At 40.6% G+C, this 27,500-nt stretch overlaps 2 protein-coding genes across 4 annotated transcripts in view; both read right to left on the bottom strand.

Moving 5' to 3' along the window:
- Positions 1–2,475: 2,475 nt before the first annotated feature.
- Positions 2,476–9,439, bottom strand: cluap1 (clusterin associated protein 1). The gene is made up of 13 exons (XM_005934838.2): positions 9,341–9,439; positions 8,776–8,843; positions 8,545–8,656; positions 8,272–8,356; positions 7,991–8,170; positions 5,162–5,257; positions 4,843–4,926; positions 4,609–4,742; positions 4,378–4,519; positions 4,157–4,229; positions 3,941–4,051; positions 3,640–3,689; positions 2,476–2,839 (listed from the first exon to the last, which is right to left on the bottom strand). The coding sequence occupies exons 2-13, from the start codon at positions 8,795–8,797 to the stop codon at positions 2,663–2,665; spliced, it is 1,266 nt and encodes a 421-aa protein (XP_005934900.1). The 5' UTR covers positions 8,798–8,843; positions 9,341–9,439; the 3' UTR covers positions 2,476–2,662.
- Positions 9,440–13,266: 3,827 nt separating this feature from the next.
- slc5a5 (solute carrier family 5 member 5) overlaps positions 13,267–27,500 on the bottom strand; it is a 24,994-nt gene continuing 10,760 nt past the window's right edge. The window contains exons 1-16 of one of the 3 annotated variants that reach the window (XM_005934840.2): positions 24,246–24,563; positions 21,563–21,987; positions 20,895–20,960; positions 20,665–20,716; positions 19,839–19,906; positions 19,250–19,404; positions 18,995–19,135; positions 17,793–17,922; positions 17,335–17,423; positions 16,879–16,991; positions 16,710–16,780; positions 16,253–16,339; positions 15,404–15,606; positions 15,196–15,293; positions 14,959–15,044; positions 13,267–13,475 (exon numbers count right to left, since the gene is read on the bottom strand). In XM_005934840.2, the coding sequence (XP_005934902.1) occupies positions 13,407–13,475; positions 14,959–15,044; positions 15,196–15,293; positions 15,404–15,606; positions 16,253–16,339; positions 16,710–16,780; positions 16,879–16,991; positions 17,335–17,423; positions 17,793–17,922; positions 18,995–19,135; positions 19,250–19,404; positions 19,839–19,906; positions 20,665–20,716; positions 20,895–20,960; positions 21,563–21,928 (1,794 nt within the window). In that variant the 5' untranslated portion in view covers positions 21,929–21,987; positions 24,246–24,563 and the 3' untranslated portion in view covers positions 13,267–13,406. Of the gene's footprint in view, positions 13,476–14,958; positions 15,045–15,195; positions 15,294–15,403; positions 15,607–16,252; positions 16,340–16,709; positions 16,781–16,878; positions 16,992–17,334; positions 17,424–17,792; positions 17,923–18,994; positions 19,136–19,249; positions 19,405–19,838; positions 19,907–20,664; positions 20,717–20,894; positions 20,961–21,562; positions 21,988–22,160; positions 22,408–24,245; positions 24,564–27,500 lie in introns of those variants that run through there. The other 2 variants (XM_005934841.3, XM_005934839.2) reach the window with 2 other exon arrangements.

The raw sequence follows: 27,500 nt of genomic DNA, 5'->3' as shown, positions 1-27,500 counted from the left end.
CACTTAAAATGATGACAGAGGTCAGTAATTTGCACCAGAGGTACACTTCAACTGTGAGAGACAGAATGTGAAAAAAAACAATCCATGAATCCACATGGTAGGATTTGTAAAGAATTTATTCGTAAATCAGGGTGGAAAATAAGTATTTGGTCAATAACAAAAATACAACTCAATACTTTGTAACATAACCTTTGTTGGCAATAACAGAGGTCAAACGTTTACTATAGGTCTTTACCAGGTTTGCACACACAGTAGCTGGTATTTTGGCCCATTCCTCCATGCAGATCTTCTCGAGAGCAGTGATGTTTTGGGGCTGTCGCCGAGCAACACGGACTTTCAACTCCCGCCACAGATTTTCTATGGGGTTGAGGTCTGGAGACTGGCTAGGCCACTCCAGGACTTTCAAATGCTTCTTACGGAGCCACTCCTTTGTTGCCCGGGCGGTGTGTTTTGGATCATTGTCATGTTGGAAGACCCAGCCTCGTTTCATCTTCAAAGTTCTCACTGATGGAAGGAGGTTTTGGCTCAAAATCTCACGATACATGGCCCCATTCATTCTGTCCTTAACACGGATCAGTCGTCCTGTCCCCTTGGCAGAAAAACAGCCCCATAGCATGATGTTTCCACCCCCATGCTTCACAGTAGGTATGGTGTTCTTGGGATGCAACTCAGTATTCTTCTTCCTCCAAACACGACGAGTTGAGTTTATACCAAAAAGTTCTACTTTGGTTTCATCTGACCACATGACATTCTCCCAATCCTCTGCTGTATCATCCATGTGCTCTCTGGCAAACTTCAGACGGGCCTGGACATGCACTGGCTTCAGCAGCGGAACACGTCTGGCACTGCGGGATTTGATTCCCTGCCGTTGTAGTGTGTTACTGATGGTGACCTTTGTTACTTTGGTCCCAGCTCTCTGCAGGTCATTCACCAGGTCCCCCGTGTGGTTCTGGGATCTTTGCTCACCGTTCTCATGATCATTTTGACCCCACGGGATGAGATCTTGCGTGGAGCCCCAGATCGAGGGAGATTATCAGTGGTCTTGTATGTCTTCCATTTTCTGATGATTGCTCCCACAGTTGATTTTTTCACACCAAGCTGCTTGCCTATTGTAGATTCACTCTTCCCAGTCTGGTGCAGGTCTACAATACTTTTCCTGGTGTCCTTCGAAAGCTCTTTGGTCTTGGCCATGGCGGAGTTTGGAGTCTGACTGTTTGAGGCTGTGGACAGGTGTCTTTTATACAGATGATGAGTTCAAACAGGTGCCATTCATACAGGTAACGAGTGGGGGACAGAAAAGCTTCTTACAGAAGACGTTACAGGTCTGTGAGAGCCAGAGATTTTCCTTGTTTGAGGTGACCAAATACTTATTTTCCACCCTAATTTACGAATAAATTCTTTACAAATCCTACCATGTGAATTCATGGAGTTTTTTCACATTCTGTCTCTCACAGTTGAAGTGTACCTCTGGTGCAAATTACTGACCTCTGTCATCATTTTAAGTGGGGGAACTTGCACAATCGGTGGCTGACTAAATATTTTTTTGCCCCACTGTAGGCCTTCTTGTAGTTAATCCAGACAGTGCACAGGTGGGTCAGTCTGGTCTTGCAGTCTCAAGCGGCTGTTCTGTATCTGTCTGTTTTGCCCCTCTGGTATTACTGCCAGTTCCTTTCTGTGCCCTGCTCATGTATTGATCCACAAGCCTGTTCTTCTCAGCTGTTATGATGCCTGACAGGAGCTTCCATGTCATACTGAGGCAGGTTTTTTCCAGTAGTTGGATGAAACCGGCCTCTTCTAGGGATGCTCGGGGATCAGAACTGTCTGGCCTTCAGTTAGCCATTCTGGGTGTGTGTCATCTACTAGCAGCTGGTTTATTTGTGCAGCCACGTCTTAGACACCCCTTTCTTCAGCTCTGATAGTTGGTTAACTTCCCTCTGTGCTACCTTGATCTTAGCCTCTAGTCTCCTTCTCTATGGAGGATACTGCTCTTTGTGGCTGTTCATCTTGTAGCCAAGCATCTCCATGATCACTGCAGCCATGGTGTAGATCAGCCAGTTGGCTAATACAGGTAAACCCAGTTTTATCATTTGACTGTGGCCATCTTAGCTTTGTCTTTAATGTCCAGGGTAAATGAGGTTTGTTTTTTAATCCACCTCACCACACTTTGCATCACTGTAGGTAATCAATGGACCTTACATACTTATATCAAGCACTGACTGCTGCAAATCTTCAGAATTGCAACAGCTTCCTTTTTTCTCCACCTTTCATTTATCCCTATATGTCTATTTTTTGTCATATTTTGAGCACATAAACTAAAAAAACCCTAAAAGATTCTTCACCACTAGTCAGTCATTTATTTAATGGCTACAGAGGTGTGAAAACTACTCAAATGTTGTGCCATATAAAGTATAAAATTTCAAAATATGGTTGACTCCCTCAGAGAACAATAAAATGTCACAACACACAGAGGACATGTTAAAATAAAATATTTAATATTTTATTATGACAAATATTTTACTCAAATATCAAAGAACATGAACTATATTGACAATTAAGTTTCAAAAACAGCACGCTGTGAAACAATAATGCATATTTCTTGGACGGTCTAACTAGAGCTGGAATAAAAACTAGCTGGAGCTCATCATGTGTGAGTGTTCTTTATTCAGAAGTCATTGTCACTTTCCTCAAGCAGGGGGGGCCTCATACCCCCTCTTGAGGGTCGAGGACCCCTGGATATGGGGTCCTCCAAGCTCTCGTCCTCCAAATCCTTGCTCTCCTCCTCCTCACCTTCGTCATCTTCCTCATCATCCTCGTCCACATCAATCTCACTATCTTCAGTCTGGGAACAGCAGTGAATAATGACCACAACAATTAGAGTCCAGTCCAATGCACGACTGAAAATATTTCCAACACAAAACGTGAAACCACAACAGAAATCGCTATGTTCATCAGAAAAGGGATTTGGGTGTGGGGGGGCATAACCACTTCCATGACTCGTTTAAAGGGAGCTCCTGCAGTACATGAAAAATCCACCCTGTAGTCCAACTCAGAAACACCATTATAGTTAAAAAATGAAATGGTTAAAATCTTCTCTGGATGAGAAACAGTTCTATGCCTGTAGCTACATCAGTGTACAATGAAATCACAAGACTGGTAATGGAAATAACAGAAATAAATGTTTAAAAAAGGGCTTTACAAAGGCTTTGGACCCACTTCTGCTTTTCTGTCTGGAGTAGCTTGAACATAATCATCAGGCTATGTCATGTGGGATATTCCCTACTGTATGAGGATTTGAGAATGGATTTTTCTTTTAGATGCACGAAGAGGAAAAGGGGAGTGAACTAGATCTTGGTCCGGCACAAACCTTTCCTTTCTGGTGTTTTTTCTTATGGGGGAATGATGTTCTGGAAACAGCTAAAAGGGCCTTAGATAACAAGTTGGAAACCGAAAACGGGGAAGAAACTGATCAGAGATTGAACAGGAGAATCAGCTAGAAATGACAGATAAAGGTTAAAGTGCAAGTCATGAGCAGTGAGCACCATCTGGGACACCTGCAAGCCAAAATCAACACAAAAGAACTCAAGTATAGCTCAGCAAAAGAGGAGAAAAAGAAACCGAGGAAGTTAAAAGATTACTAACCTCATCACTGTCACCACCCTGCATGTTCCCGATGAAACGTGCTCCTCTGCCTAAAGGAGGGACACAAGGAGGCAATGTTCAAGGAACGTGAAAGGTGTTGTTATTGCATGGCTTGATGTTCTTTGGTTTTTTGAGAACCAATCAGTGTCTACATTAAACACTGCAGCATGAATGTGTGTGATGTTTGATAGAAAGCACTTAGACACAGTAAACAACCAGACCATCTACTTAAATAATGGCTTCACTTTATGCAGGTGAGAATTGATCATAACATGGGTGTGGCTATCCCCAGTCTGCATACCTGTCATGAGGCCATTTCGTGTGAGATGTGGCTTAGCGGGACGCAATTCCTCCATGTCACTGTCTGAACCTTCATCCTCGGGAACGTCTATGTCCGAGTCCTCGTCTTTCACTGTAGACGACATATCGTGTGAAAGTAGTGTGAAAAGTTATAGAAAGGTTTGGATGGGATTGTGCGACAGGTTTTTGTCTTTAACTCTGTGTTTGTTTATCTTACAGGAACTCTTCATCAGCTCCCTTTCCTCTTCTCTCAGTTTGCTCTGCATTAACCTCAGAGTGTTTTCAGCTTCCTGCAGCGGAGAAAGAAAATAACACAGACATAAAGTTTGCATGTGCATGACTGGGACAAATTGTATGAATGTTAGTCATACAATTTTATGGGACATTCATTTGTAGAACATTTGAGAAAAATGTTTTGCATATTGTATATTCACGCACCTCAAACCTCTCCTGTTCCAGTCTGTGGTACTCATTAAGCTGAGACTCCAGAAAGGAGAGGTTTCTGAACTTCTCCACGTAGGTCTCATAGTGTTTCTGCAGATCTTCCTCGATCTTCTCGTATTCATCCATGAACGCTGGTCTAAGAGGTTAAGGAAGAACAATAACCTGTTTGTCTAAGTTTTGTTTAAAGACTTGTTTTTAGTTGAGGAGAGAAAACTTCATACCCACCTGACACTCTGCAGGGTCTGGAGCCTTTTCCGATTCCTCTCCAACTCCTGCTTCTTCTTTTCTATCTTGCCATCCAGAGTGGCCTCATCGGAAACAACGTTATTCAGCATGTCTTTGGTCTTATCCACACTTTTCTTTAACACAAAGACATAGCAACAAAGTCAGCATTACGGTACTTGGGAGGTATAAGCATGTCCCCTGTGAATTTTGAAATCTGCTACCAAAATTACAGACCAAAACCTCCTTGATGGCAGCTCTCAGGGCCTTTTCAGTCTCAATGATCTCCAGAGGTCTGGCAATGGCTGCACTTCTCATTTCCTGTGAGCAAAGTGAAAATAAAGACAGAAAAGTAAACCCCTGTGCTACTGAATGATGTCTTTCAAAGAGACAGCCCTATAATTGTACAACTACGTTCATCTGAAATTATATTTACTGTAAAAAAATTAAAAAATGTTACTGAGCTCACCAGCACTCAGATTTGAACAGCCGAACATTAAAATGTTAGTTAAGTTAGTCACCGTTTCTTAAAATCATATCCATGTTTTCCCCTTACCCTTAAGTCCACCTCCTTCCCCAGTAAGTCATATAAGGATGCTCCTTTGGACGTGACCTCGGACGCTAGCTGCCGAGCTGCTTTAAGATCTGAAATCTAGAATAAAGACAACGTGAGAGCTAATCAGAAAGTTTTTTCCTCTACCAAGGATTTACTATAATATTGATTTTTAAAAATAAAAAATAACAAACACGTAGAAAAAGCTATCTCCATGTAAAAACAATGTTTTAAATGATATAAAGCAAAGATTAAAAAGTAAATAATATGGTTTGTGTAGATTAAAGATACCACCTGGTTATTGTACAGCTTGATTTATAGTCTTGTAGAGCACACACTGCAGAAACATCCTTGTTTCTATTTATACTTGTACTCTTGTTATTTTTGCGGGACGGTGCATAGGATGTGGGACGAAAAGCACAGGTTAAAGTGTTGGATATACATCCGTATACAGAGCTGTGCAAAAGCCACCCTTCATTTAAAAATATGCTTTATTACCAAGAAGCCAGCCCTTGTTAGGATTTTCAAAAGTGGTCTTGAGACCTTTATAACTAAGAGTCTGTCGCAAAATATAATACAAAAAATGTCAAAGACAAAAACACTGTTTGACAGGCATAAAAAGGATTTTTGCAACAACAAAAGAACTATTAGTTGAAAATGTGCCATATCTAAGGAAACCAGGCCAACAGGCCTAAAAAAATAATTTAGGCCAAAAAAGGCGCACAGTGTCTGAAAGTTATGTCCTTAAGGAATAAAACAAAAGAAAATCCAGCAAAGGCATGATACAAGACCTGAGACCTTTCAGTAATGCAGCTATCGTTTACCAAAGCTTCAGTAAGAAAAGGCTGAAGTATAACAAATTACACAAGACCTGCACTAAAAATTAGTGACAACACGTCTTATGAAGCGAATCACTGCCAATATGTTCAGGGGTTATGAGAGAGGTACAGCAGTGTCTACAGCCATGTGTAAAACACTGTAGAGGCTCTGTCATGGTTGGAGGCTGCATTTCAGCCAGTGGTAATGTGGATCATGTCAATATTTATAGTAAAATGGGAACAGAAAAGAACCATCAGTTTTTGATCTGCCATGCAATACCATCTGGAAAGCGTTTGATTGTCAGCGACTTCCTTTTTAGCATGGCAATGATTTCAAACACACTGCCAGTGTAGAAGAAAAACAGAGGAGCACTATCAGACATGAACTGACCTTCCCAGATCCCGTATCTCAACATTATTGAAGCAGTGTGGAATCATCTTGCCAGAAAACCTAAACAAAAGACAGCCAGCATCCAAAGCAGAGCTTTGAATGTCCTTTGAGGAGCTTGGAGAACTATTCTTGAATTTATGTCCCTGGATGGCCCGTCTCCTGCAGAGAGCTTTGTTGTTGATGTAGACAGCCTACAAAGTATGTGGTGCAACTAGTCTGTAGGCAATTCTTGTTTGTTCTGTTGTTGGTCCATCAGCCAGCAGTGGAGAAGAGTGAAGTTGTAACATAAAAAAATCTGAAGTGAAACCGAGTGTTGAAAACAATGAAACGTGTCCACTACAGCCGCTGTCTGTACTTCTCATACTATATATTTTTTTTAAATATTTGAAGAGTTTTTTTGCGGTTCTCACATTCCCTGTGAACCCTCCTGTTGCTTCCTTCCCTTTTCTGGCCAACTTGTCAGCCAGTCAGCATTTGACAGATACATAGGTCATTCGATCTTGGACTGCATAGGAGCACATCTACAGTAGACAAAAATCACTGTCTGTCAAAACAGAAATGTGGAAAAAGACAGGCACATTTACAGGACTACAAATTACACTTATTAGCCATGGATTGGCCCTCCCAGAGCCCGGACCTCAACATTATTGAAGCAGTGTGGGCTCGTCTGGACAGAAAACCAAACAAAAGACAGTGAACATTCAAAGAAAAACACTGAATGTCCTTCAAGAAGCCTGGAGAACTATTCCTGAGAATTACTCAGAAATTAGAAGAAAACTTGGCTAACGGAGTTCAGGCTGTGTTGAAGAATAAAAGGTGGTCACACAAAATTAAGCTTGTTAGAATTGTACAAAAAAGATTTTTGCACAGCACTGTATGTCAGAGCTGGATACAATTTAGTACTAAGACTCAATCTTAAGGAAAATTAAGACAATCTGTTGCTTCTAACATTAATTATTCAGTTAAAGTCAAAACCTAAGTATCTATTGTCTTACATTTGTGTGCATGGTGATTCTATCACAATACTTTGCAGATGAACAGCTTGGAAAATGTTTGGAAGTGACTGCTGGTGAATAGAGTCTTAACCAGCCATGTCTGTGTCACCAATTCACAGTTGTTCCATTGTATAATAACAGAAACATAAACGCATGTAAATGCAAAAAGCTCAATTTATCCTGCACTGAAGCACAAAAGGTAATGTAAAAACACAACCTACAGCCCTGTGCTGTTCATAAGATTAAAGCCATTTATTAGTGTTAGCCACATTAATTAGACAACGTGCTAACACTGACAATTTTATACTTGTTGTTGGGACCTGAATACACAGCATCCTCAGAACATTTAGTAGACTTTGCTCATCGCTGAGACATTTTACAGCTGCAGTTAGCAGAAGTGGCTCTGGTGAGGAAATAAGAATTGCTGTTTCATTCTGAAACACTGCATATATGGTGTTTGCTTTAATTTATCTTGGTTTCAAACACTTCCCCAAATTAAATGTCACCCAGTGCCCATTTTCTTTTTTAAATTCCACAGGAATGAGAGTCTCATAATGTAAATAAAGTATGTGACTGAGGATTTAGTAAAACTGGCATAACATTACACACAGCGTAGTTTGCACCTCACCCGAGAGCCAAGGTCAAACTTGAACTTGCTGTTGTCCTGCTCAACTTTGTCTCCCAGAGCCATCTGCTTGGTTTTCATAGCACTGTACAGGACTGAGGTGATCTTCAGCATCTCTTTCACTGCATAGCCGTCAGCCTGGTATAGACGCTTAGTGTTCAGCTTGATGTGAGCCTTTGTTGCCTGGAACACAAGGAGACATTGTTTAAGATGCAGTAATAACAGACGTTCATTTGCCAAGAATAAACTCTACAGTCTATAAAAAACTTCCAAGAATACGTCACCATGAACTGGGCCACAGCCTTGATGAAGAATATCCTGTCAGCTTCTGTGTCCACATCAGTAGGAACATCACTCTGAGGTTCATATCTATAAGGATGAAAAGAATGAAAGGGTGCAAAAGGCAAAGAAAAGCAAAAATATATCACAGTATCCTCCACTAGAATCATGATGCTTTAACATGGCCGTGTCCAAATGCAGACAGAAAAATGTGGAGGACAGAACAGTGGCAGTATTATTTAGATAAACAATTTGACTTTTTTTAGGCTCAAGCATACCTCTTCACAAGCCATTTCAGGATTTCTGCCACAAGAGAGAAATTTGGAGTCCTGAAGTTCTCCATAGAGATCAAGCGAGGATATCCCAAGGCCCTCATCATTTCTGTAAAATCTGACACATAACATAAAACTCCAATTAACTTCTCACTCAGTTATCTTCTTAAAACAAATAAACAAACCAAAAAAGTGGTCACTACAAACAGCGAAGAGCAGACAGTAAACAACACTTACTTCTTAAATCTCGGAAAGACATTTTCAGCCGATTGCACTGTGCGCCAAAGCTTAGACCACTTTGTCCTCTAGCAGGAAAAAAGAAAGAGCATGTGTTAACAGCAGACGAGCTACCGACTGTGCACGTAGGTTTCTCTCCGAGACTGGCAGGTTTTCAGTGAGAATTTAGTGTTTGGGGTTTATTAAATTAGAGCTGACGTGATTATCATTCACGACATAAAACTTTGTGCATATCAGCAGATGCTAAAATACAGACTTCAGTCACTATTTTAAAAAACTGTAAAACCAACTGTGATAGAATCACCGACGATTTCCCCGCTGATTTGTATTCCCGCACAGGACACCGTATGTTATATGTGAACCCTAATCTTGGTGTAGTTTAAGCAGCATGTTTATGACTACAAAGCATAGCTAGCTCGTAGCAGGATTTAAGTGAGTAGAAAGCTATCGCTTTTTGTAGTTTTTGGCTAACCTTAGGTTAATCAGTGAAAAGACAGTATATATATTTTCAACGATGAAGTTAGCTGTTATTAAACGTAACACGTTGTGTTTCGGGCATCATTACCTGTTCTAGTTGTTCCAAGCTAAGTGATCGGTGGCCGCTATGAGAGACGGTCTCTATGGAAACCAAAATCTTCTACGGAAGCTCAATACACTCAAAAATACTATCTGCGATAAAATAGCTTACGCAAACCGTGGGCGAGGGGGTGGGGACTTCACGGTGTGCATCACCAAGACTGTGCTGTACATATATATAAGTAGGAGTAGTGTACACTTGTTTTACACTACAATAAGTTTTTAAAAAGGTTTTTATTTTACACCTTTTATGACTATGTTTTCTATACTTTTATAATTATCTTTTTTTTTTTTTTACACTTATAAAATTTATGTTTCCCTCGCTGTTTGCAAAGGTTGCACAGGAACTAACCAACACAGTGACTGGGAAGAAAACGAAAAAAAAACAAACTAAAAGAGGAATGTATAAACAAGAAACAATCACAGGGTATCAGAAAAAATATTCACATAGATTATTGGTTTAAAATGTGAAGAAGTTTTATATTTATACTCTGCTCTGTGGGCAATAGGATTGTTACCAGTGAGCAGGATTTTAAGAGCGTTCTACAATAATTCAAAGAAACCCAAATCATCATTGAAACGTTTCAGGATTTTTCTGTTCATGGGTTAGAAACATTCGAGTAGATGGGAGAAAACAAGACAGGATGTGTTACTTTCAAGGGGCTATATTTATTATATGCTGTTGCCATTCAACCCTAAGCCTTGATATTATGTCCAAGAACTGTAGGGACATCTGAGGTGTGCATTTCAGGTTGATGTCAAATCCACAATTCCACTCTATACAGTGTAGTTGTGTGCCATTGTGGCACAACTGTAAAAAATAAAGAAATAAATGGAAACTTTCTATGTTCTATTGTGAATAAAATGTGGGCTTATGAGATTTCCAAAATCATTGAATTCTACATTTTACACACTGTCCCAAAACATAAAACAAAGCAGATAATTTGCATGTTAATACCAAATCATTTGCCAAAAACATAAAAAGGTGGGTGTATTAAAAATATATCAAAGAAATACTTTGGTTAAAAGCAACTATTAATACCCAATTAAAAGTTTTTGAATAAAAGGTATATGGAAACAGGCACTGGAGAGAAGTGTTAATCATTTGGCAAAGAAAAGAACATTGTGGTTAGTAAAAACGACAGATTGGACTGGGAAGCACCCCCCATAGTTTAGGCTACATAACTGTAGTCATTGGATTTTTACATTATATCTGTAGAAACCTAAACTAAACTTTCAAATATAAAGTGGAAAACACAGTATTTGCATCTTTAGTTGAACGTAAAGCAGCACAAGATGGAAAAAGTCAAATAAAATGTTTCAGAATTATCATTTGAATAAAAAGTCTTATTGAAATGTGGAAGAGTGCATTTTTCCTGCATTTGTGTGAAGTGTGTAGAGCAGGGATGTCAAACTGATTTTTTATTGTGGGACATGTGCAGCTAACTTTGATCGTAAGTGAACCAAGTGAAACCAGCGAAACTCCCCTTTCTGTCATTGTAAAGACATTTAGGTAAACATCTAAACCCTGAATTATCTTTATATAGGAAAAGAATTTCCTGTTTCGTCCATGATAAAAGGTGTAAAATAGTAAATACCGCCCTTGAAAAGTTCTTTTATTCGATATAGATTTCTATAGTACATATAGTAGTTAGTGGAAAAGCAGGAACTTTTCTGTCATTTATCTATGACAAAAGTGCAGTATGGATGGGTATGAGTGAAGAGTTTATCAATTAAAAAAGCTGTAAAACTTGTGAAAATACAATCCAAAATCTATGCCCTCCTTCACATTTTTCCAAAGCATTCTGGTCAGGCAGACTTTGACGCTCCGATTCTGACCCCCCAAGCCTTGTGTTTGACGCCCCTGATGTAGAGGAAATCTCTCTGTGAACCAATATTTTTGATTTGACAGATTGTTCGTTTTTTCTGCAGGGTGCGTTATCATTATCTGTGGATGTGTAATATTTTTCTTCTTGTGACTAAAGTTTAACATGCTGAAAATCTAATCAAACATCACTTTAGTCTTTAGTGAAACACCAAAAAAGATAGAAAACGTGTATCAGCAAGGGCATTCAGGACAGTGCAGTGGAGGGAACCAATCTGAGATTAGAGCAAGCCTCTTCCAGAAGAGGGCAGTAGTGAGATTCAAAGACGCTAGCTGGCCGCTAAACCCCCAGAAGAAGAAAGAGACGCAGAGCATGATGGAGCAGACCGGCGAGGCCCATCATAACAAGAACAACTCGTCTGGCAATGAACTTCCAGCCTGCGGCCTCCACAGTAAGCGCCTGAAAGAGCTGGAGAATGCCGCCCTGCAGACCACTTTAATATCACGGATGGAGACCGAATCGGGGGCGGACGGCGGGAGCTGGACAGAGCAGGAGCCCGGGGAAGGCGAGCAGTCGAACGTCTTGTCCTTGAACCACCGGTCCGGCCCTCTGCAGCAGCCTGGCGCGGATACCGAAACCGAGGAAGCGGAGCCGGATAGAAACGTGGCCAAGGAGCGGGTCGAAGAGGAAAGGACGCTGACGGACCATTTGAATAAACGACTCCTTTCGTCGTTTCTGGAAAAGCTTAACGAACGGGACCTGGCGCTTCCCGGTGTGCAGCGCCTGGACTGTGCTGTAGCCGACGAGGACTCTAACAGGGCCGCCGATGAGTGGTGAAGAAACCCAGTAGCTCATGCGACAACATGGAGGCGTTTGAGGGATTCAGGACAAACGTGCACGGAAGCACAACCTCACCGCTTTAAAGACTGAACTGCAGTCATTCCTGCCAGCTTATCGGAGTGTGACGAAATATGTTTACTTTTGTAAGGCCACCATGGATGAAAGGTTGATTTAAAATGCAATAAATGAAATTACTGTGTTATAAGCACTTTCGTTCTCATTGATTTGTGTGTAGTTGGCAGCCATGATGGATGCAGTCATGCGTGTGTGTGGGTGGTTTTTCTTTTCTGCATTTTTTTAGTGACTGTAAATGATCAGCAGGGGTCATCATACACAAAACAATCCTCTTCAGCCTGTTTCTTACATTCGTCTCATTTTTGAGACTAAAGTTTATTCATTTAGTTGTATATTTATTGCACACAAGATTCCAGAGGGACACATCTCACAATAAATATCACTGTTCGTGTCAATACCACGACCCAATAAATACCCAGCAATAACAGTTCACTTTCTGTCAGGAGACTTTAGGTGTGAATGCAGTCACAGGTGTTGTGGTGTAGAATTTTGTTTTATCTGCTGTGTATTTAGGGTGAAGTGTGAAACTGACAGTACAAAGAGGGTGTTCTGTGTTGTGCTAATGGGGTGTGTTTGTAATGTTGCATGGCAGCAGAAAACAAGTGCAGCATAATGAAATAAAGCTGAACTCCAACCTCTGAGGGGACTGAACTGAACAATAGCTTGTTTTACCCCTTTATTTTTCTTGTTTACACACATGGGGTTACTTTTGCTTCGAAGGTTTTCTTTTTGTTTCTCAGATGTCTTTTTATATAATTGTGTAAAATTGATCTTAGCCACTGAGCCATTGATCTTTGTTTATTTAGAGGTACACCTGCAGTCCACAGTTAAGTAGAAAGTCATAACTGGTACATTATTAAAGGGAAAAATCCCCTCATTCTTTAGGAGGAAGTTTTAGGCTCATTCGAGCAGATGTTAAATGATTGCTGAATGAGGAAGCAAGGGTTGAATTACAGTTTAAGCATATCCCGTGTACCTGCCCACATGTCGGTTAATGCTGGTTGAAGTGCAGGTGTGCATTGTTAGGAATATGGAACATACCAGAATGAGAGTTCCCATGAAAGAGCCTTTCATCACCTCTGATAGTCTGCACTTATAGTTTCTTGGCACAGGTGTAACTTAAAATATGAGGCAGACTTAGAACCAAAACATATAGAGAGAAACACTTTGAAAATGAAAGCAACACCTAAATTTATTAGTGCCGATAGAGAGAAGATAGCACCGTGATGTGTTCCAGTGGGATCAGTAGTCTTCTAACAGCTATAGACTGTGCAGTGACTTTATTTTCTGCTGTCTCTTTGGTCTCCTTCCCCTTCATGCATCCTGCTTGTCCATTGCCATCAAAGACACACACTGTAGTTCTTCTGACACTTTGTCTCCCTCCTGAAAACAAAACAGAACCACAGTTAGAGAAAAAGTTTAAAAATAAAGCAAGAGACTGACACAAATCTACAATACTGCCTTCTTTATGCACTAACTTTGTTACACCTATTCAACTGCTTTTAACTAATGTATAATCAATCAGGTAGCAGCAGCTCAATGCATTTAGGAATGTAAGCACAGTTAAGACGACCTGCTAAAATTCAAAACAAGCATCAGAATAGGAAAGAAAAATGTTGTAGTGTCAGGTGGTGTATTTCAGAAACTACTGATTTGCTGGGATTTTCCCACACAAGCTCCAAAGTTTACAGACAATGGTCTGAGAAAGAGTTCAGCCAGTTCCCTGGGGGAAAATGCTTTGATGATGTCAGAGGTCAAAGGAGAATGGCTGGCTGCTTTCAGCTGATAGGAAAGTGACAGCAACGCAAATATCAGTTGCTACAACTAAGACTTTCAGAAGAGCATCTTTCAAAGCACAACACAGCAGGAGAAGACCACAATGAATACCTCTATTCCTGTCAGCATAGAACAGGAAACAGCCTGTAAATTTGCCCACCAAGCTTAGGCAATAGAAGATTAAGAACAACATTCTGCAACATTCAGATTTTAGGGTCAGAATTTGGTGTAAACAACATGAAAGAATGGATTCATCCTGCTTTGTACTGACAGTTCAGACTTGGCGTGTAATGGTGTAAGGACAAGAATATTCTTGTCATGTTTTGGGCCACTTATTACCAACAGAGCAACGTCTAATCCCCACAGCCAGCCAGAGTATCGTTGCTGATCACACTGATTTCTTGAATGTGACAGTGAGTTCACCGTACTCCAGTGGCCTCTACTGTTATAAACATAGAATAAAGCACCTTTGGGATGTGGTGGAAGGGAAGATTTGCAGCGAATAATCTGCAGCAGCTGTGTGATGCTGTCACATCAATATGGACCAAAATTTCTGAGGAATGTTTCCAACACTTTATTGAATCTGTGTCATAAAGAATTAAAAAAAAAAAAAAAAAAAAAAAAAGAATTAAGGCTACTGTGATAAAAAAAACAACAAAAAAAACTGACCTAGTACTTCCAAGGTGTAGCTAACAAAATGGCTGATGAGTACACACTTAAAATAAGGGAAAGTGAAAACTTCTTGGACAAGAAATCTTTAACAGACTGATCATAATTTCTGTGTTTACACTAACACCATATTCCATATTCCACTTTGAAGTCAAGTGTTGAGTTATAAAGCAATAATTACCTTTTAAAACAGATTAATTAATAAATTCATTGTCTTTTGTACATTTTCCCATGGAAATAACACAAATGTAATACATGTAAACATAACTGACATCTGAGTGGGAAAAAAAATATCCTTTGAGCCCCCTTCACGTGTTCTAACAGTATTTAGGGCTGCTGTGCACAGTCCTGGTCCTGGTTGTGCACAACGACTATGGAAAGTACAGTCATTGACTGTGCAGGACAGTCATACAGGACTTACTCTGTTTTTAGGGGAACCCTCCACTTTCTTCTTTTTCAGGTCCCACCATAACAAACCTTCTTTAATGTTCTCCCTCTTTGTTGGGCCTGTGTTGAGAGAAAAAGAATGGCGTAATATGTTTTAAATGCACTGTTTGATTGCTTTGGCATATCTGAAGTGTGCGCACTTTTATTATCTTGAAATCAAATAAAAGCACTGTGAATCAGCAGTTTTCCAAACAAAATAACAGCTTTTTACCTGTTGCGTAGCTCACAATTACACCGACAAGTACAACTGAACTAGTTGCCATGGCACCGAAGTAGAGGTAGGACATGGAGTAGAAGTTTAACAGGCCCCTAGTTTTGGGAAAAACAGGGTAACAACTATTATTATTACTATTATTATTATTATTACTATTATTATTATAAACTAGCATGTACGTTTAAGCCTCACTGAACTCACTGACCCCTGGTTATTGGGGTGAAGCCGGGTGGAGACAGAGTGCTGGTCTTCGATAGGTATGCTACTCTGGGTGGTGTTTATGGATTCACAGGAACCTGCTAAGCTGGGCAGGACACCCATGGTCTCCTCACTGGGTGGATACAGAGTTGAACCTACAGCTAGCCACATAGAGACAAGGAAGCCAGCTAATATCCCCGTGAATGCCCCCTGAAACACAGATAAAGCAAATGAGCATCCATGGCCAGCTGGTTTCTAAAATGTTTACCTGTAGCACAGTGTCGCTGTGAAAAACAGTAATGGCCCATGTGAGGTAACACACACTCCACGTCAGTGGGACCTCCTTAAATGTAAGGAATTCAGAAAGTAAATATGTGCACTGAAAATTTTCCAGGGAAAGTTGTCTGGCTAACAGAACAATATCAAGGTGCTGTGTCAAGAGCGATAAGTGTGAACTGCTTTTTAACTGTTTCACTATTAAACGAGAGCTCACAAAGTTGCTGCTTTAAAATGTTTTATGTGACGTGTCCGAACAAAGGAGTGGTGTTAACAGTAACACAGATTCATCAAGGATCTGTGACTAACACCCAAGTCTTCCTTAATAGATAAGATAGGTGTCTACATTAATACATGGCAAACATTCAAGTTAATAATTGTTACATTTTCAAGAAATACGTTTCAAAATTTCCATCGAGTATTATGCAATTTAGTTTGAGACATTCTCCTGATATTTTTAGATTAAAGAGAATACAATTCAGGCCATTGTTTAAGTCGTTTGGCTTTTACCTGTGAATTTAATCTAAGTACATGTGCTTCTTGGAAGTATTTCTAGATCATTTCTTTACCAGTCACTCACCAGTCTGTTTGCTGCTGGGAAAAATATTCCCAAAATAAACACTCCAAGTAATGGGCCGCTGACCACACCCATGACAGTAAATGATCCCTAAAGAGAGAAGATAAATGGTACGTTCGAAAATCAACCCAAAAAACTTTGTTACAGAGTACAGTATAAATCTTATCTGTAATTAGTTACTCAGGTCAAAAATGTAACTGTCTTACATCTCTTACATATGCACTGCATGCCTGAATTACGGCGCCCATGTGAGAAAAGTGCATCTAACATTTCTGAAGTTTCAAAATACCTCCTGCTGTGTGTGGCACATCTGAAACTGCAACTTTTACACAGTCTTCCAACATTATCTGGGTTTCATGTATGACAACAACAATAGTTGTATAACAACAACTATTGTTTTATCATTTTTGTTAAAAATTACAAAAATCTTTGGTAAAATGATTGATTATGATATTATTACCTGAAGAACTCCCCAGTTCACTAGGGAGGAGAGTGCAGCCACCAAGATACAACCACCACCATACAGGAGTGCTTAGAGAAAAGGTTCAAAATGCATTATTGCCGAATATGACTTATTCTAAGAATCTGGGACTAAAACATTACAGCAGTAAGTGGTATAGTCAGCCTACACAGTCCTCTGGAAACCAGCATCAGTTTCTTCTGTGTCATGTGAAGCAGATAGGGGTGCAGGATATCCTCAATCGTCACCGCAGCCATGGCATTGATGCTTGTGGAAGCCGTACTGTTAAAAAGAGGCTTGATTAACATTAATCTCATAGCGGCAGCTCATTATTTGATGATTCTTTCTTGTGCATAAAAATGTGTAATATATATGTATACAGTATGTAAAAGATGTAACATGCATATGATGAATGTTACATGTTAACAGGGGATATGTAGTTTAGTCTGATATTTCCTCACATTCACTTGAAGACTGAAGAGTTTTCTGTCTTTAAACCTCAAATAGCCTTAAACCATCACACAAGTTACGAAATGTCTCAAGCGAAGTTATTTATGCTGGCTCCTTGTAATGTGAGGGACATACCTGCTTCAGGTAAGGTTTAAAGAAACGTAGATTTGGATACCTCAAAGTCCCGCTGTATGCACAGGCGAGGAAAAGACCTGGGAAGCCCGGGTAATTTTCGAATATGTCCAGCACAAAGTACGGCATAAGCTTCATCAGATGAATAAAGAGTAAAAAAACCAAAAAAAACCCCAACAATAAACAGGTACATCTGGCATGTAACATACAAGCATACCAAAACACACTAGTTATTAGTGGTATTCAGTCTTGGCCACATAAAGGCCCTGCTGAGATAATAGAAATGTCCGTATTTGTTTGTTTGTTTTTTTCCTTGTACAATATGGATATTTACTGTATACCTCAATATGCAACTAAGTAAAATATTCCATTTAGCCATTAGCCTAATTTAACAATAAAATGAGTTTAGCTAAGAACAAATGTCTGCATCTCAAGAAACATCTTAAAACTGACTCATTAAATATTTTGTTGCTCAGTACAAAATGAAAGTAATCTGATTACCAGGTCAGGTTTAGAAATCCTCCCAGACTTCAGCGGATCACACGTGTTGTAAAAAGCAAACATGACGATGCCACAGGTTGCTGCACTGCTCACAATGAGGCACAGACCCACTTGGTTCACAAACAGTGCCCTGAAAATGAAACCAAGCATGATGACTGTTTCCACTTCCTACTTACTGGTGTGGGAAAAGTGAAAAACTGTTATTATAAATTTTAATCTAAAACTTGAATTAGATATCCATCTATGCTTGGAAGTAAATTTACATTACAAAGAATTGCTGGTTAATATATGGAGATGTTCACTGTCATAATAACACATTCCTTCTTAAGTGTAATCAGTATATGTACATGCAAATATCATAATTAAAAAACCCAAATCGATGGATATGAAATGTCTGTAGGTCTGTACAATGCTTTATAATATCAAGTGCCTATTAAGAAGAACTAGTGCCTGAACTATCAGACCTGGACAGTCCTCTCACTTTGAGAAAACATGAATGAGGACCACAATAGCAGACACCTGGAAAATAATGATACTGTCCTGAGGGAGTCACTGTGAAACAATCTACCTTGCATCCATAATTAAATGACAAAAGAACAAGTCTTCTTATTAAAGCTATTTTAAACCATTAGATAAACAAAGATGTCAGAGCTTTCATGAGGATTTTAGAAGACGAGGCTATTCAGTCCAAAGTTGGAGAGTTTTGAAAAATCAGAAACAGGGAAATGGCACAAAAGCAGTCAGAGAATAGCACATTTAAAAAGATGAACGACAGCAGAGTAATGATGCAAACTGTAGAGCCACAACAATGTTTGATGCAACATATTTTGAGACAATGTATACATGGCTACAATAGCATCTATGGTCAGCCCATAGCACCAACAGCAAACTGGCCCCAGACTGGCAACTTTTAGGCTACAGGTCCATTTTGTTAATCTGTGTGTGTGAGACAACCATGTTGGGGACATCCCCTCTGACTGACATCATGCAGAGCCAGTCTGAAGCCTGAGCTCTTGGCTCATGGGGTTAGTTAAACACATGCTGACCTTATTATTTGAAACTCTGACCTCGTCCTTGTCTTGTCGCATGGCTTTTCAGTGGTTGGTTACGTTTCAGCTATTATAACTGAAACATAATCAGATTTCATGGATACTATGCTTGTGTCATAGTCTGTCTGTTTCAGCATGTAGGTGTTCACTCACCACTGCGCCGCTCTCTCTGATCGACAGGAGATGTATCGCTGGACTTGTGCTTGGTTCACTCCGTACATGGACAGCCAAACCAATGCACCCCCAACAGAGAGGCTCCAGAATGTGTAGCGATGCCGTGGGTCAAAGCTAAAACTGTGGAAGATCCAAGTAGCATTTGCAGTGACTTGTTCAGTCTTTTTGTATCAAGATGTAGTCGCACACTAATGTACATTTATAAAGACATTCATAATTAAAAATGTTTTTTACTCATTAAAATTAATGCGTGATCCATTGTTTGCAATCCTCAGTACTTGTGCCGGACCACCAACCAGGACTGTGCCATGGATGTAAATGGCCACAAAGCCCAACAACATGACAATGATCTGGAATACATCAGTCCAGATCACAGCTTTTATTCCACCCTATACAGAGATGAGAGGAGACAGAAACAGAGCGTGAGACAAATGTTCGCACCTTAATAACTTTGTGTACGGAGTTAAAACTTAATACAAAACCTGAAACACGATGTCAGCTGAATGTTTGTGTTTTAATCTCTGATTTCAGTTTACTGCTCTGTGTTAGATATACAGTAACAGCATTTTTATTCTCAGAGAAGTCTGAGGTTAGAAGACATCTACCACGAGAAAAAACATCCCCCAAAACCAAAATAATCTGCTAGTTTTATCTAGACAACTTACTTTACATTTTATTTTTGTTTAGGCATCTTATTTTGAAATACATCCTGCACAAATGAGCCAACAAGGCATTTTTAAATGAACACTGAACTCTGAAACAGGTGGTGGTCTGATGCTGCATGCTTACTTGTTTGATGAGAATATTAAAGCAGTCTTCTTACCAGTGTGGTGTACAAGGTGCAGATGAGCCCAGTAGAAAATAGAGATGCCCATATGTTGAGTCCAGTAGCTACAAAAACAGTGAATGAAACAACAGCTTTATTTGTAAACTACAAGAACCAGTCATTAATAATGTGGGAAAACCATCCACAAATTTATGGTAAAAAAGTAAAAATTATTTCTGGTACTAATTCAATTCAAGTTATTTTATTTATACAGCGCCAAATCACAACAACAGTCGCCTCAAGGCGCTTTATATTGTAAGGTAGACCCTACAATAATACATACAGAGAAAAACCCAACAATCATATGAGCAAGCACTTTGGCAACAGTGGGAAGGAAAAACTCCCTTTTAACAGGAAGAAACCTCTGGCAGAACCAGGCTCAGGGAGGGGCGGGGCCATCTCCCATGACCGGGGAGAGAGAAAGAAGACAGTACTAAAGAACTAAAGTACTAAAAGACGGTACTAAATATCATACATACAGTAATTAAATTTGCCTTCTTGAGTTTTGAGCAAAGATACTTAATTAAAAAGTTTCATAAAAAGTCAGTGCAGCAGGTCTTAGTGTCAGGTTTAATGTCCCCCTTTCCTATCACTGTTCAGATATTTCTTATCACTGTTTAAACATTCATTTTTGTAACACATATTTCCCTTAAATTTATTCCACACATCCTCTTCTCAGAAATAAACGGTTTAGCTGAGTCAACACTGATAAGGAGCAAAACGTCTGGTGCTATAAATACACACGTGTTCTCCAGTATGACAAAGTGTCAAATAAATGAAAATATCCTATAAAAACAGAGGTCCATGTTTAGACCTCACCTACCTTGATTCAGAATTAAAGCTGGCGCGTAGATGACAATCCCTGTGTAAAGCAGCTGTGAGAGAGGAAATTCAAGCAAAGCAGCAAAAAGGTGATAAACACTGGGTTAAAGGATTGAAGCCACTAGGTTTGCCTGAAGATGAATAAATATGAGAAGAATTTGAAAATAAAAAATGTCTTTGTGAGCTCCAAATTCTTCAATCCAACAGAGAACATTACATTGTCTGTCTTACCGTGGCAACGAGAAACTGAATGCTCCCCAGCAGCTGCATCCCTCTGCCAAATCTCATCCTCAGATACTGTGACAGGCAGATGGTCGGTGTTATAACCTCATCCTTCTTCACCCCCTATATTCACCATGTTTGAACGACTACAGGCACCTTTCAACACTTGGTCAGATAAATTCTATTACTTCGCTGTTGATAAATACATTGTCATGTTTCGTTAATAAAAATCCTCAAATCAAACTATTTTTATTATATTGTTCTAAAATTAGCAGCCACTCAATCATCAGTGGCAAATAAAATTATTGCTCCTGTTACTTTGATAATTGCACAATGTAATGCATATTTATAAACTTTTGAATTTCTTAATTTTTATTTGTTAATCATTGCAATGAGGTCATATGAAATATAAGAAATATGTGATTTAATTAAATAAAATAAAAAACATACAAAATTTGCAATTCACAATGAAAGTTTGTTATATAGACATGTGACATGCAAGGGATATTTCCATAGCAATTTATCTTAGTGTGAAAGGGTTTCGCAGAATTATGTTACATAGAATCATCTAAATATAATTATGTGCATCATGAATGAATTAAAACAATTCAGAAGACTGAAATATACTCATTTCCTTCATAAAATAAATGAGGCAATGACTATTAGGTCATTAGAACCTGATTGGTGCTGGTGATGCCCAGTCGAAAGAAAACCGGCAGGAACAGGTAAGCTGTCATCAAGGAGTTGATGCTTTGTCCGAGGCACATGTAGAGGAATTTGAAGCCATAGCGAAAACCTTCAGAAGGAACACCCAGAACCTGGACTGCTGACATGAAGCTGGCACAGAGAGACAAGCCAACGGGAATCGCTGGCAAGCTCCGGCCCCCAGTGAAGAAGTCGTCAGCAGTTGCTTCTCTTGGCCTTTTCTTCAGGGCCTGGAAAAGTCCTATCGCCACAGAAACCAATAACATGGCAGCAAAGACTGCATAGTCAGCCAAAACAAAACCTGGTCCGGATGGCTCACTAGCAGACTGGCCTTCCATTATTGAGTTTGATAATCTCAGCCCTCTAGATTTCTCCACAGTCAGGATGTTTGGTGAATCTGTCAGCGGGAATTACATCCAATTAGTAACCAAACAACTCCTGAAGTTTGAAATAGTCATTTTAAATTCATATTAATGTATTTTAAATATAAACACTGTGAGAATTCTTAAAGTCAACTAAATGCAACATTTTTGAAAACTGATTTGGGCGGCATGGTGGCAGCGCTGTTACCTCACAGCAAGAAGTTTCCTACGTTCAAATTCATAATCTGGCTGCTGCCTTTCACTGTAGAGCTTTTGTGTTTGTCATGTGTTTCTGTGTGTCTGCTTGGGATTTCTCCAGGTAGTCTGGTTTCCTCCTACAGTCTAACACTTGCAGTTAGTGGGCCGGGCATAATTGGTAATTCTAAATTGGCCACAGGTGTGAATTCTCTATTAGCCCTAACAGAAATGCAAGCTGTGCAGGACCTGGCCCCTGTCGTAGCAGAGTATAGGATGATCAAAGTCAGATAAGTGTTTCATGTGTCACCCTCTTGCATGAACGTGAAATAAAACAGGAAACCACATGCAGTTTGCTGTGCGTAGACTTGTTTTTAACATGTTGTGAAATCATTTTAACCAGTCTTAAGTCTTACACTGTTTACAATGCGACAGCATCCCCACCACACACACACACACACACATATATATATATATATATATATACAGTGTTGGGTGTAATGCGTTACTAAGTAACGCGTTTCTGTAATTAAATTACTTTTCCACTGAAAAAGTAGAGTAACTAATTACTGTTCATTTTTAGGTATTTTAATTACAGTTACTTACAAAGTACTTGTGTTACATTGTAAAATAATTAAACCCGCTGAATATCATTATTTAATTTCAATAATTTATCTTCTAAACTTAGAAGTAAACTCTGCTGATTTAACATCGCTGTAGTGCAGCTGTACGTCATTTCGCGCCAGTTTGCTGCATAGTCGTATTCTAAAGCGGAAGATGTCGGACTCAGCTGAAGCGAGTGGCTGTTTTTTGAAATGGACATATTCCCGTCTCTTCACTTTTCTGAAACAAGCAGACAAGAATATTACAATAATATGTAAGTTATGTCCTGGGGAGAAAAAACTATCAGCTGAAGCGCCTGACACGAGAGCATAGACGAACACTTCTGAGTGATCCTTGTTCATCATCCATGGATAACACCGCGGAAACTCCTGCTAAGCACGCAAAACCTGACTTTACTTCAGCAGCACAGAAAGCGTCTGAAGGTGAGCTTTTTTTTTTCCAAGATGGGGCCACAGGCAGCTTGTTACCCCCAGCTCCCAGCTCTGGCTTTGACTTCTCACCTGATGAAGACCATGGAAAGGCTCATCCTGCACCACCACCGTTCCCTCTCTCACCTAGAGCAGGCATGGAGCACTTTGAGGATCATGTTTTTGTCTTCTCGACACCATCCAGTCTGCACTACTGAGAGGGAAGCTGGAGGGAGCTGGAGTGGGCAAACAGATCACTGCATGTGACTTTCCATGGCTATGTGTCCGAGGTGGTAATCTGCAGCATGGGGGCGCCAGGACATTCTATGACTGTGCCGTTTTCTATGCAGTGGCCTGCTGGGGGAGCAGATGCACAGACAGGGGCAGGAGCAGGACTGACAAACTGGTGCAGAGGTCTAGCCTCTGTGCTGGGATGTGCTCTGGAATCTGTGGTGGTAGTGGGCGAGAGGAGGATGTTAGTCAATCAGACATCCATCATGAGCTTCCCTCTATGAGGGTGATGTGAGCAGCCTCTCCTCCAGGTTGTTCCTCCTGAGCACTCTCAGAAAGTGGAGACGCTGCTGGGCCTTTTTAACCACCGCCGTGGTATTTGCAGTCCAGGAGAGGTCATCAGAGATCTGCACGCCCAGAAACCTCATGGAGTGTACCCTCTCCACACAGTTCCCGTGAATGTAAAGTGGGGCCAGGTCTGCTCTGCCCTTCCTGAAGTCCAAGATAAGTTCTTTAGTTTTCGTGGTGTTCAGTTGGGGGTTGTCAGAGACTGAAACACCCTAGCTGCAGGAAGGAGCACTTTCGCAGATCATTCATCCTGACAGCAGTTAGACTCTATAACTCCTCAAACATGCTGTCATGAGTCACTTGGACATTGTGGACATCCACAGTTACCACTTCATGCATAATGCACCATATATATGTATGGACATGTGCATGTATATGTGTACGCATATGTGTATATATATATGTATATTTAGTGAGTATGGTGTATGTGTGTTTGTACATGTGTGTGTACATGTACATGTCTATACTTATAGATATTTATTACTTACATAGTAAGTGTAGTAGTAGAATAGTATAGCCAGCAGAAAAAGCAGAGGTGGGGGACTCATTGTCTACGTTAACAACAGATACTGTAACCCTGGACACGTCTCCGTTAAATTATCGGTATGCTGTCCGGACCTGGAGCTGCTAGCCGGTAGCTTGTGGCCATATTATCTACCTCGAGAGTTCAGTCATGTGATCTGTGTGTGTGTTTACATTCTTCCGAGGGCCAACGCAGCAGCTGCCTGTGAGGAAATGCACACAGTTACAGCAAGTTACAGCCACCCCCCTCCCCCCACTAGGGAAGTCAGACCACAACCTGGTTTACCTACAGCCACAATAGGGCTTTGGAGTTGACGTCACGCCGCAATGCATTGTGGGAGCTCAGCGCCATTTTCGGGGTCTACGAATCAAAACAAACGCTCTGTGTTGGAACGACGATGACAAGAAACACGCTTAAAAGCAGCTCAAAAGAAAACGGACGGTATAGAGACCGATTGCGTCCAGAGGCGAAGCAGCGGTACTTGAAAAAAAATAGAGTGCATCGCAAATCTGGACCCATATGAAATACGGCAGTGGAGTAAAGACCCAGACGACTTACCGCCACTGTCCTACCCCGATATCTTCACGTATCTTGTTTGTGGAGTAAGCGCTTACACAGCGAACCAGTTTCGTAATTACAAGTCACTGGAGGCGCACATCCAATTTACAAATGGCTGGGTGCAAGATTTGGCTATTTTCAAGCCGCCAAACTCTGAGTACGTCGTCAAAGTAAGTCAGCTGGAGTGCATCGAGTGAAATAGCCATTTTCCACCCCCCACCATAATTAATGTTATACATTTATCATTGAACTGCTAAAATATCGTTATCATATTATATGCCCATAATTGTAAAGTAGATGCAAATTAACACATTGATAATCGGGCAAATTATTAACGCCAATTTGTGTCCTTCCTGTCTCATTTCATTTATTGTCTTTACATCAACCAATCAAGTCACTCCATTCTATGTTTGATCGCAATTTCTATAACTTCCGAGACCACCAACGATGATATTATTCAGCTATAAAGTGTGATGTGAACATATTTAGAACTTACCGGAATGAAAATGTCTTGAGCACACCAGCTGATATCTGGAGACGTAACAGAACTTGATATCAGCTCGTCTCACGGCTGCTATCCAGGCTAGACGCCTTCGTTTGGTAATATCCGATACATGAGCTCCTTCATGTTGCTTCCAGGTTGGGAAAGCATAAAAAGACAATCCAAACTTATTCCCGTGCCGGTCGTAAGATCGAACATTGCAGCCGACCACACAGCAAGTAATGCTTTCGCTCCTTACTTAGACCCCAAAATGGCGGATCAAATCCTTTCCACGCCCACCCCCGTGATCACCAGTCTAACCAATTTCGCTCATAAGCATTCTATAGAGATTGAAAATGTGACGTCATTCAGGGGTAAAACCGCAAAGAATTCTGGGAACTCGTGGCAAGAGGTACTAGCGCACGCAGGCTTTCAATTGAAATCAGTTATACAGCGATAAAAAGAAACACAAAAAATGGCAAGAAGCTGTTGTATTATTAACTGCAATAGCCGGTCGCATGACAGCCACGGGAAGCCGACGGGTAAAGAGATCGGTTGTTATCGGATTACGTCGTTGAAGAGAAATTGTTCGAGCCATGTTTCCGAAGTAACAAAGAGGCGACTGGATTGCAGCCATTCAAAGACAAATATAACGTCCCAGAACACTCCAGCTCACAGGTTAGTCTGCTCCAAGCATTTACACAAAGGTCAGTCTGCTGTTGTAGTTAATGCGTCATTTTTCATAACATAATTGGTGATATAGGTTACAAGCAAGTCTGGCGCTGAACAGAAATTGTCGCGCTATGCTCCTTTATTTATTGTGCATAAATAGTGAATTGTCCTGACACAATATTGCGTTTCGCTTCTGTTATTATGGTACATTGACAAAAACATATACTTTTATTCACAGGATAAAACAGTTGTTTTGTATCACTAATTGCCCAGTACGATTACAGCATACAGTATTATTGTCACTGCTACATTTCTGTGATGCTACCAGAAATTATTTCCACTACTAATTAATTACCGTTGAGCTCAAAGGTCCTATTAATAAACGGTTAACGAATGTGTATTTATGAGACGATTTGTGAGACTGGTAAACTTATGATATGTACGATGGTCTTTCGTTCTACACGGTGCATTTCAAGGTCCTGTACCCATCCGTCGGTAAACTGTACCTGGGCTTGTTGCAGTGACCTGAAGTTACTAAACTTCATGAGTGTATGCACTCACTCCAAGAACCGTATAATTATAAATATGAGCGTGGTGAAAGTTGGGCAGCACGCTAACGTATTTTGTCCCTCTGTGTGCTCGTAAGGGTCTAACACTTTCACTGGTTTGATTTTTTTCCTCGTATCTTTTCTTTGACTTTTCATTAAGTCTGTCTTTGTACGGACCGGCATTGTTCTCCTTCGTTTTGTACATACCTTTTTGGGGGGCAAAGAAAAAGCAAGAATTTATTGGAACCGAAGAATGAACGTTTTGCGGTGCTGCAAATGCTTGCATTTGATGCAGGTACTTGGATTGTTTTGCCACGAGTTACCGGCATGCAATGCGCGAAAGTCACGTGGTCTGTCAATCTCTATACACATCCCTCATCCAAAGGCAGCCTGTCACAACGCGCTCCATCCGGAGATGGACCCCAGAAAAGGAGGATGCTCTGAGAGACTGCTATGACACCACAGACTGGGATGTGCTCCTGAGCCCACATGGTGAGGACATAGAGGGGGCGACACACTGTCTTACAGACTACCTCAACTTTTGTGTGGACACGGTCGCCCCTGCTAAGACGGTACGGTGTTATCCTAATAACAAACCGTGGGTAACACAGGAAGTCAAAGCTGTCCTCAACATGAAGAAGAAGGCTTTCAGGAGCAAAGTGAAGGAGGAGATGAAAGCAGCACAGCGGGAGGTGAAACGCTGCCTGAGGGAAGCAAAGGACACCTACAGGAGGAAGGTGGAGCAGAAGTTGGAGAGGAACAATATGAGGGAGGTCTGGAATGGTGTGAAAACCAAGGCCACAACAGCACAGTGGGGGGGACTGTGGAGAAGGCAAACGAACTCAACAACTTCTTCAACAGGTTTGACCAGCCCACAACCCCCCCACCCTCACCCTTTACTACAGAGCCCTCTCCCCACTCTCCTACCTCCCTCGCTTCCCCCCCTTCCTGACACATGACA

Source organism: Haplochromis burtoni, unplaced genomic scaffold (genome assembly GCF_018398535.1).
Source record: "Haplochromis burtoni strain Fernald_Lab_line unplaced genomic scaffold, NCSU_Asbu1 Contig_189, whole genome shotgun sequence".
NCBI lineage: Eukaryota > Metazoa > Chordata > Actinopteri > Cichliformes > Cichlidae > Haplochromis > Haplochromis burtoni.
This window is presented reverse-complemented; position numbering and strand designations above follow the sequence as displayed.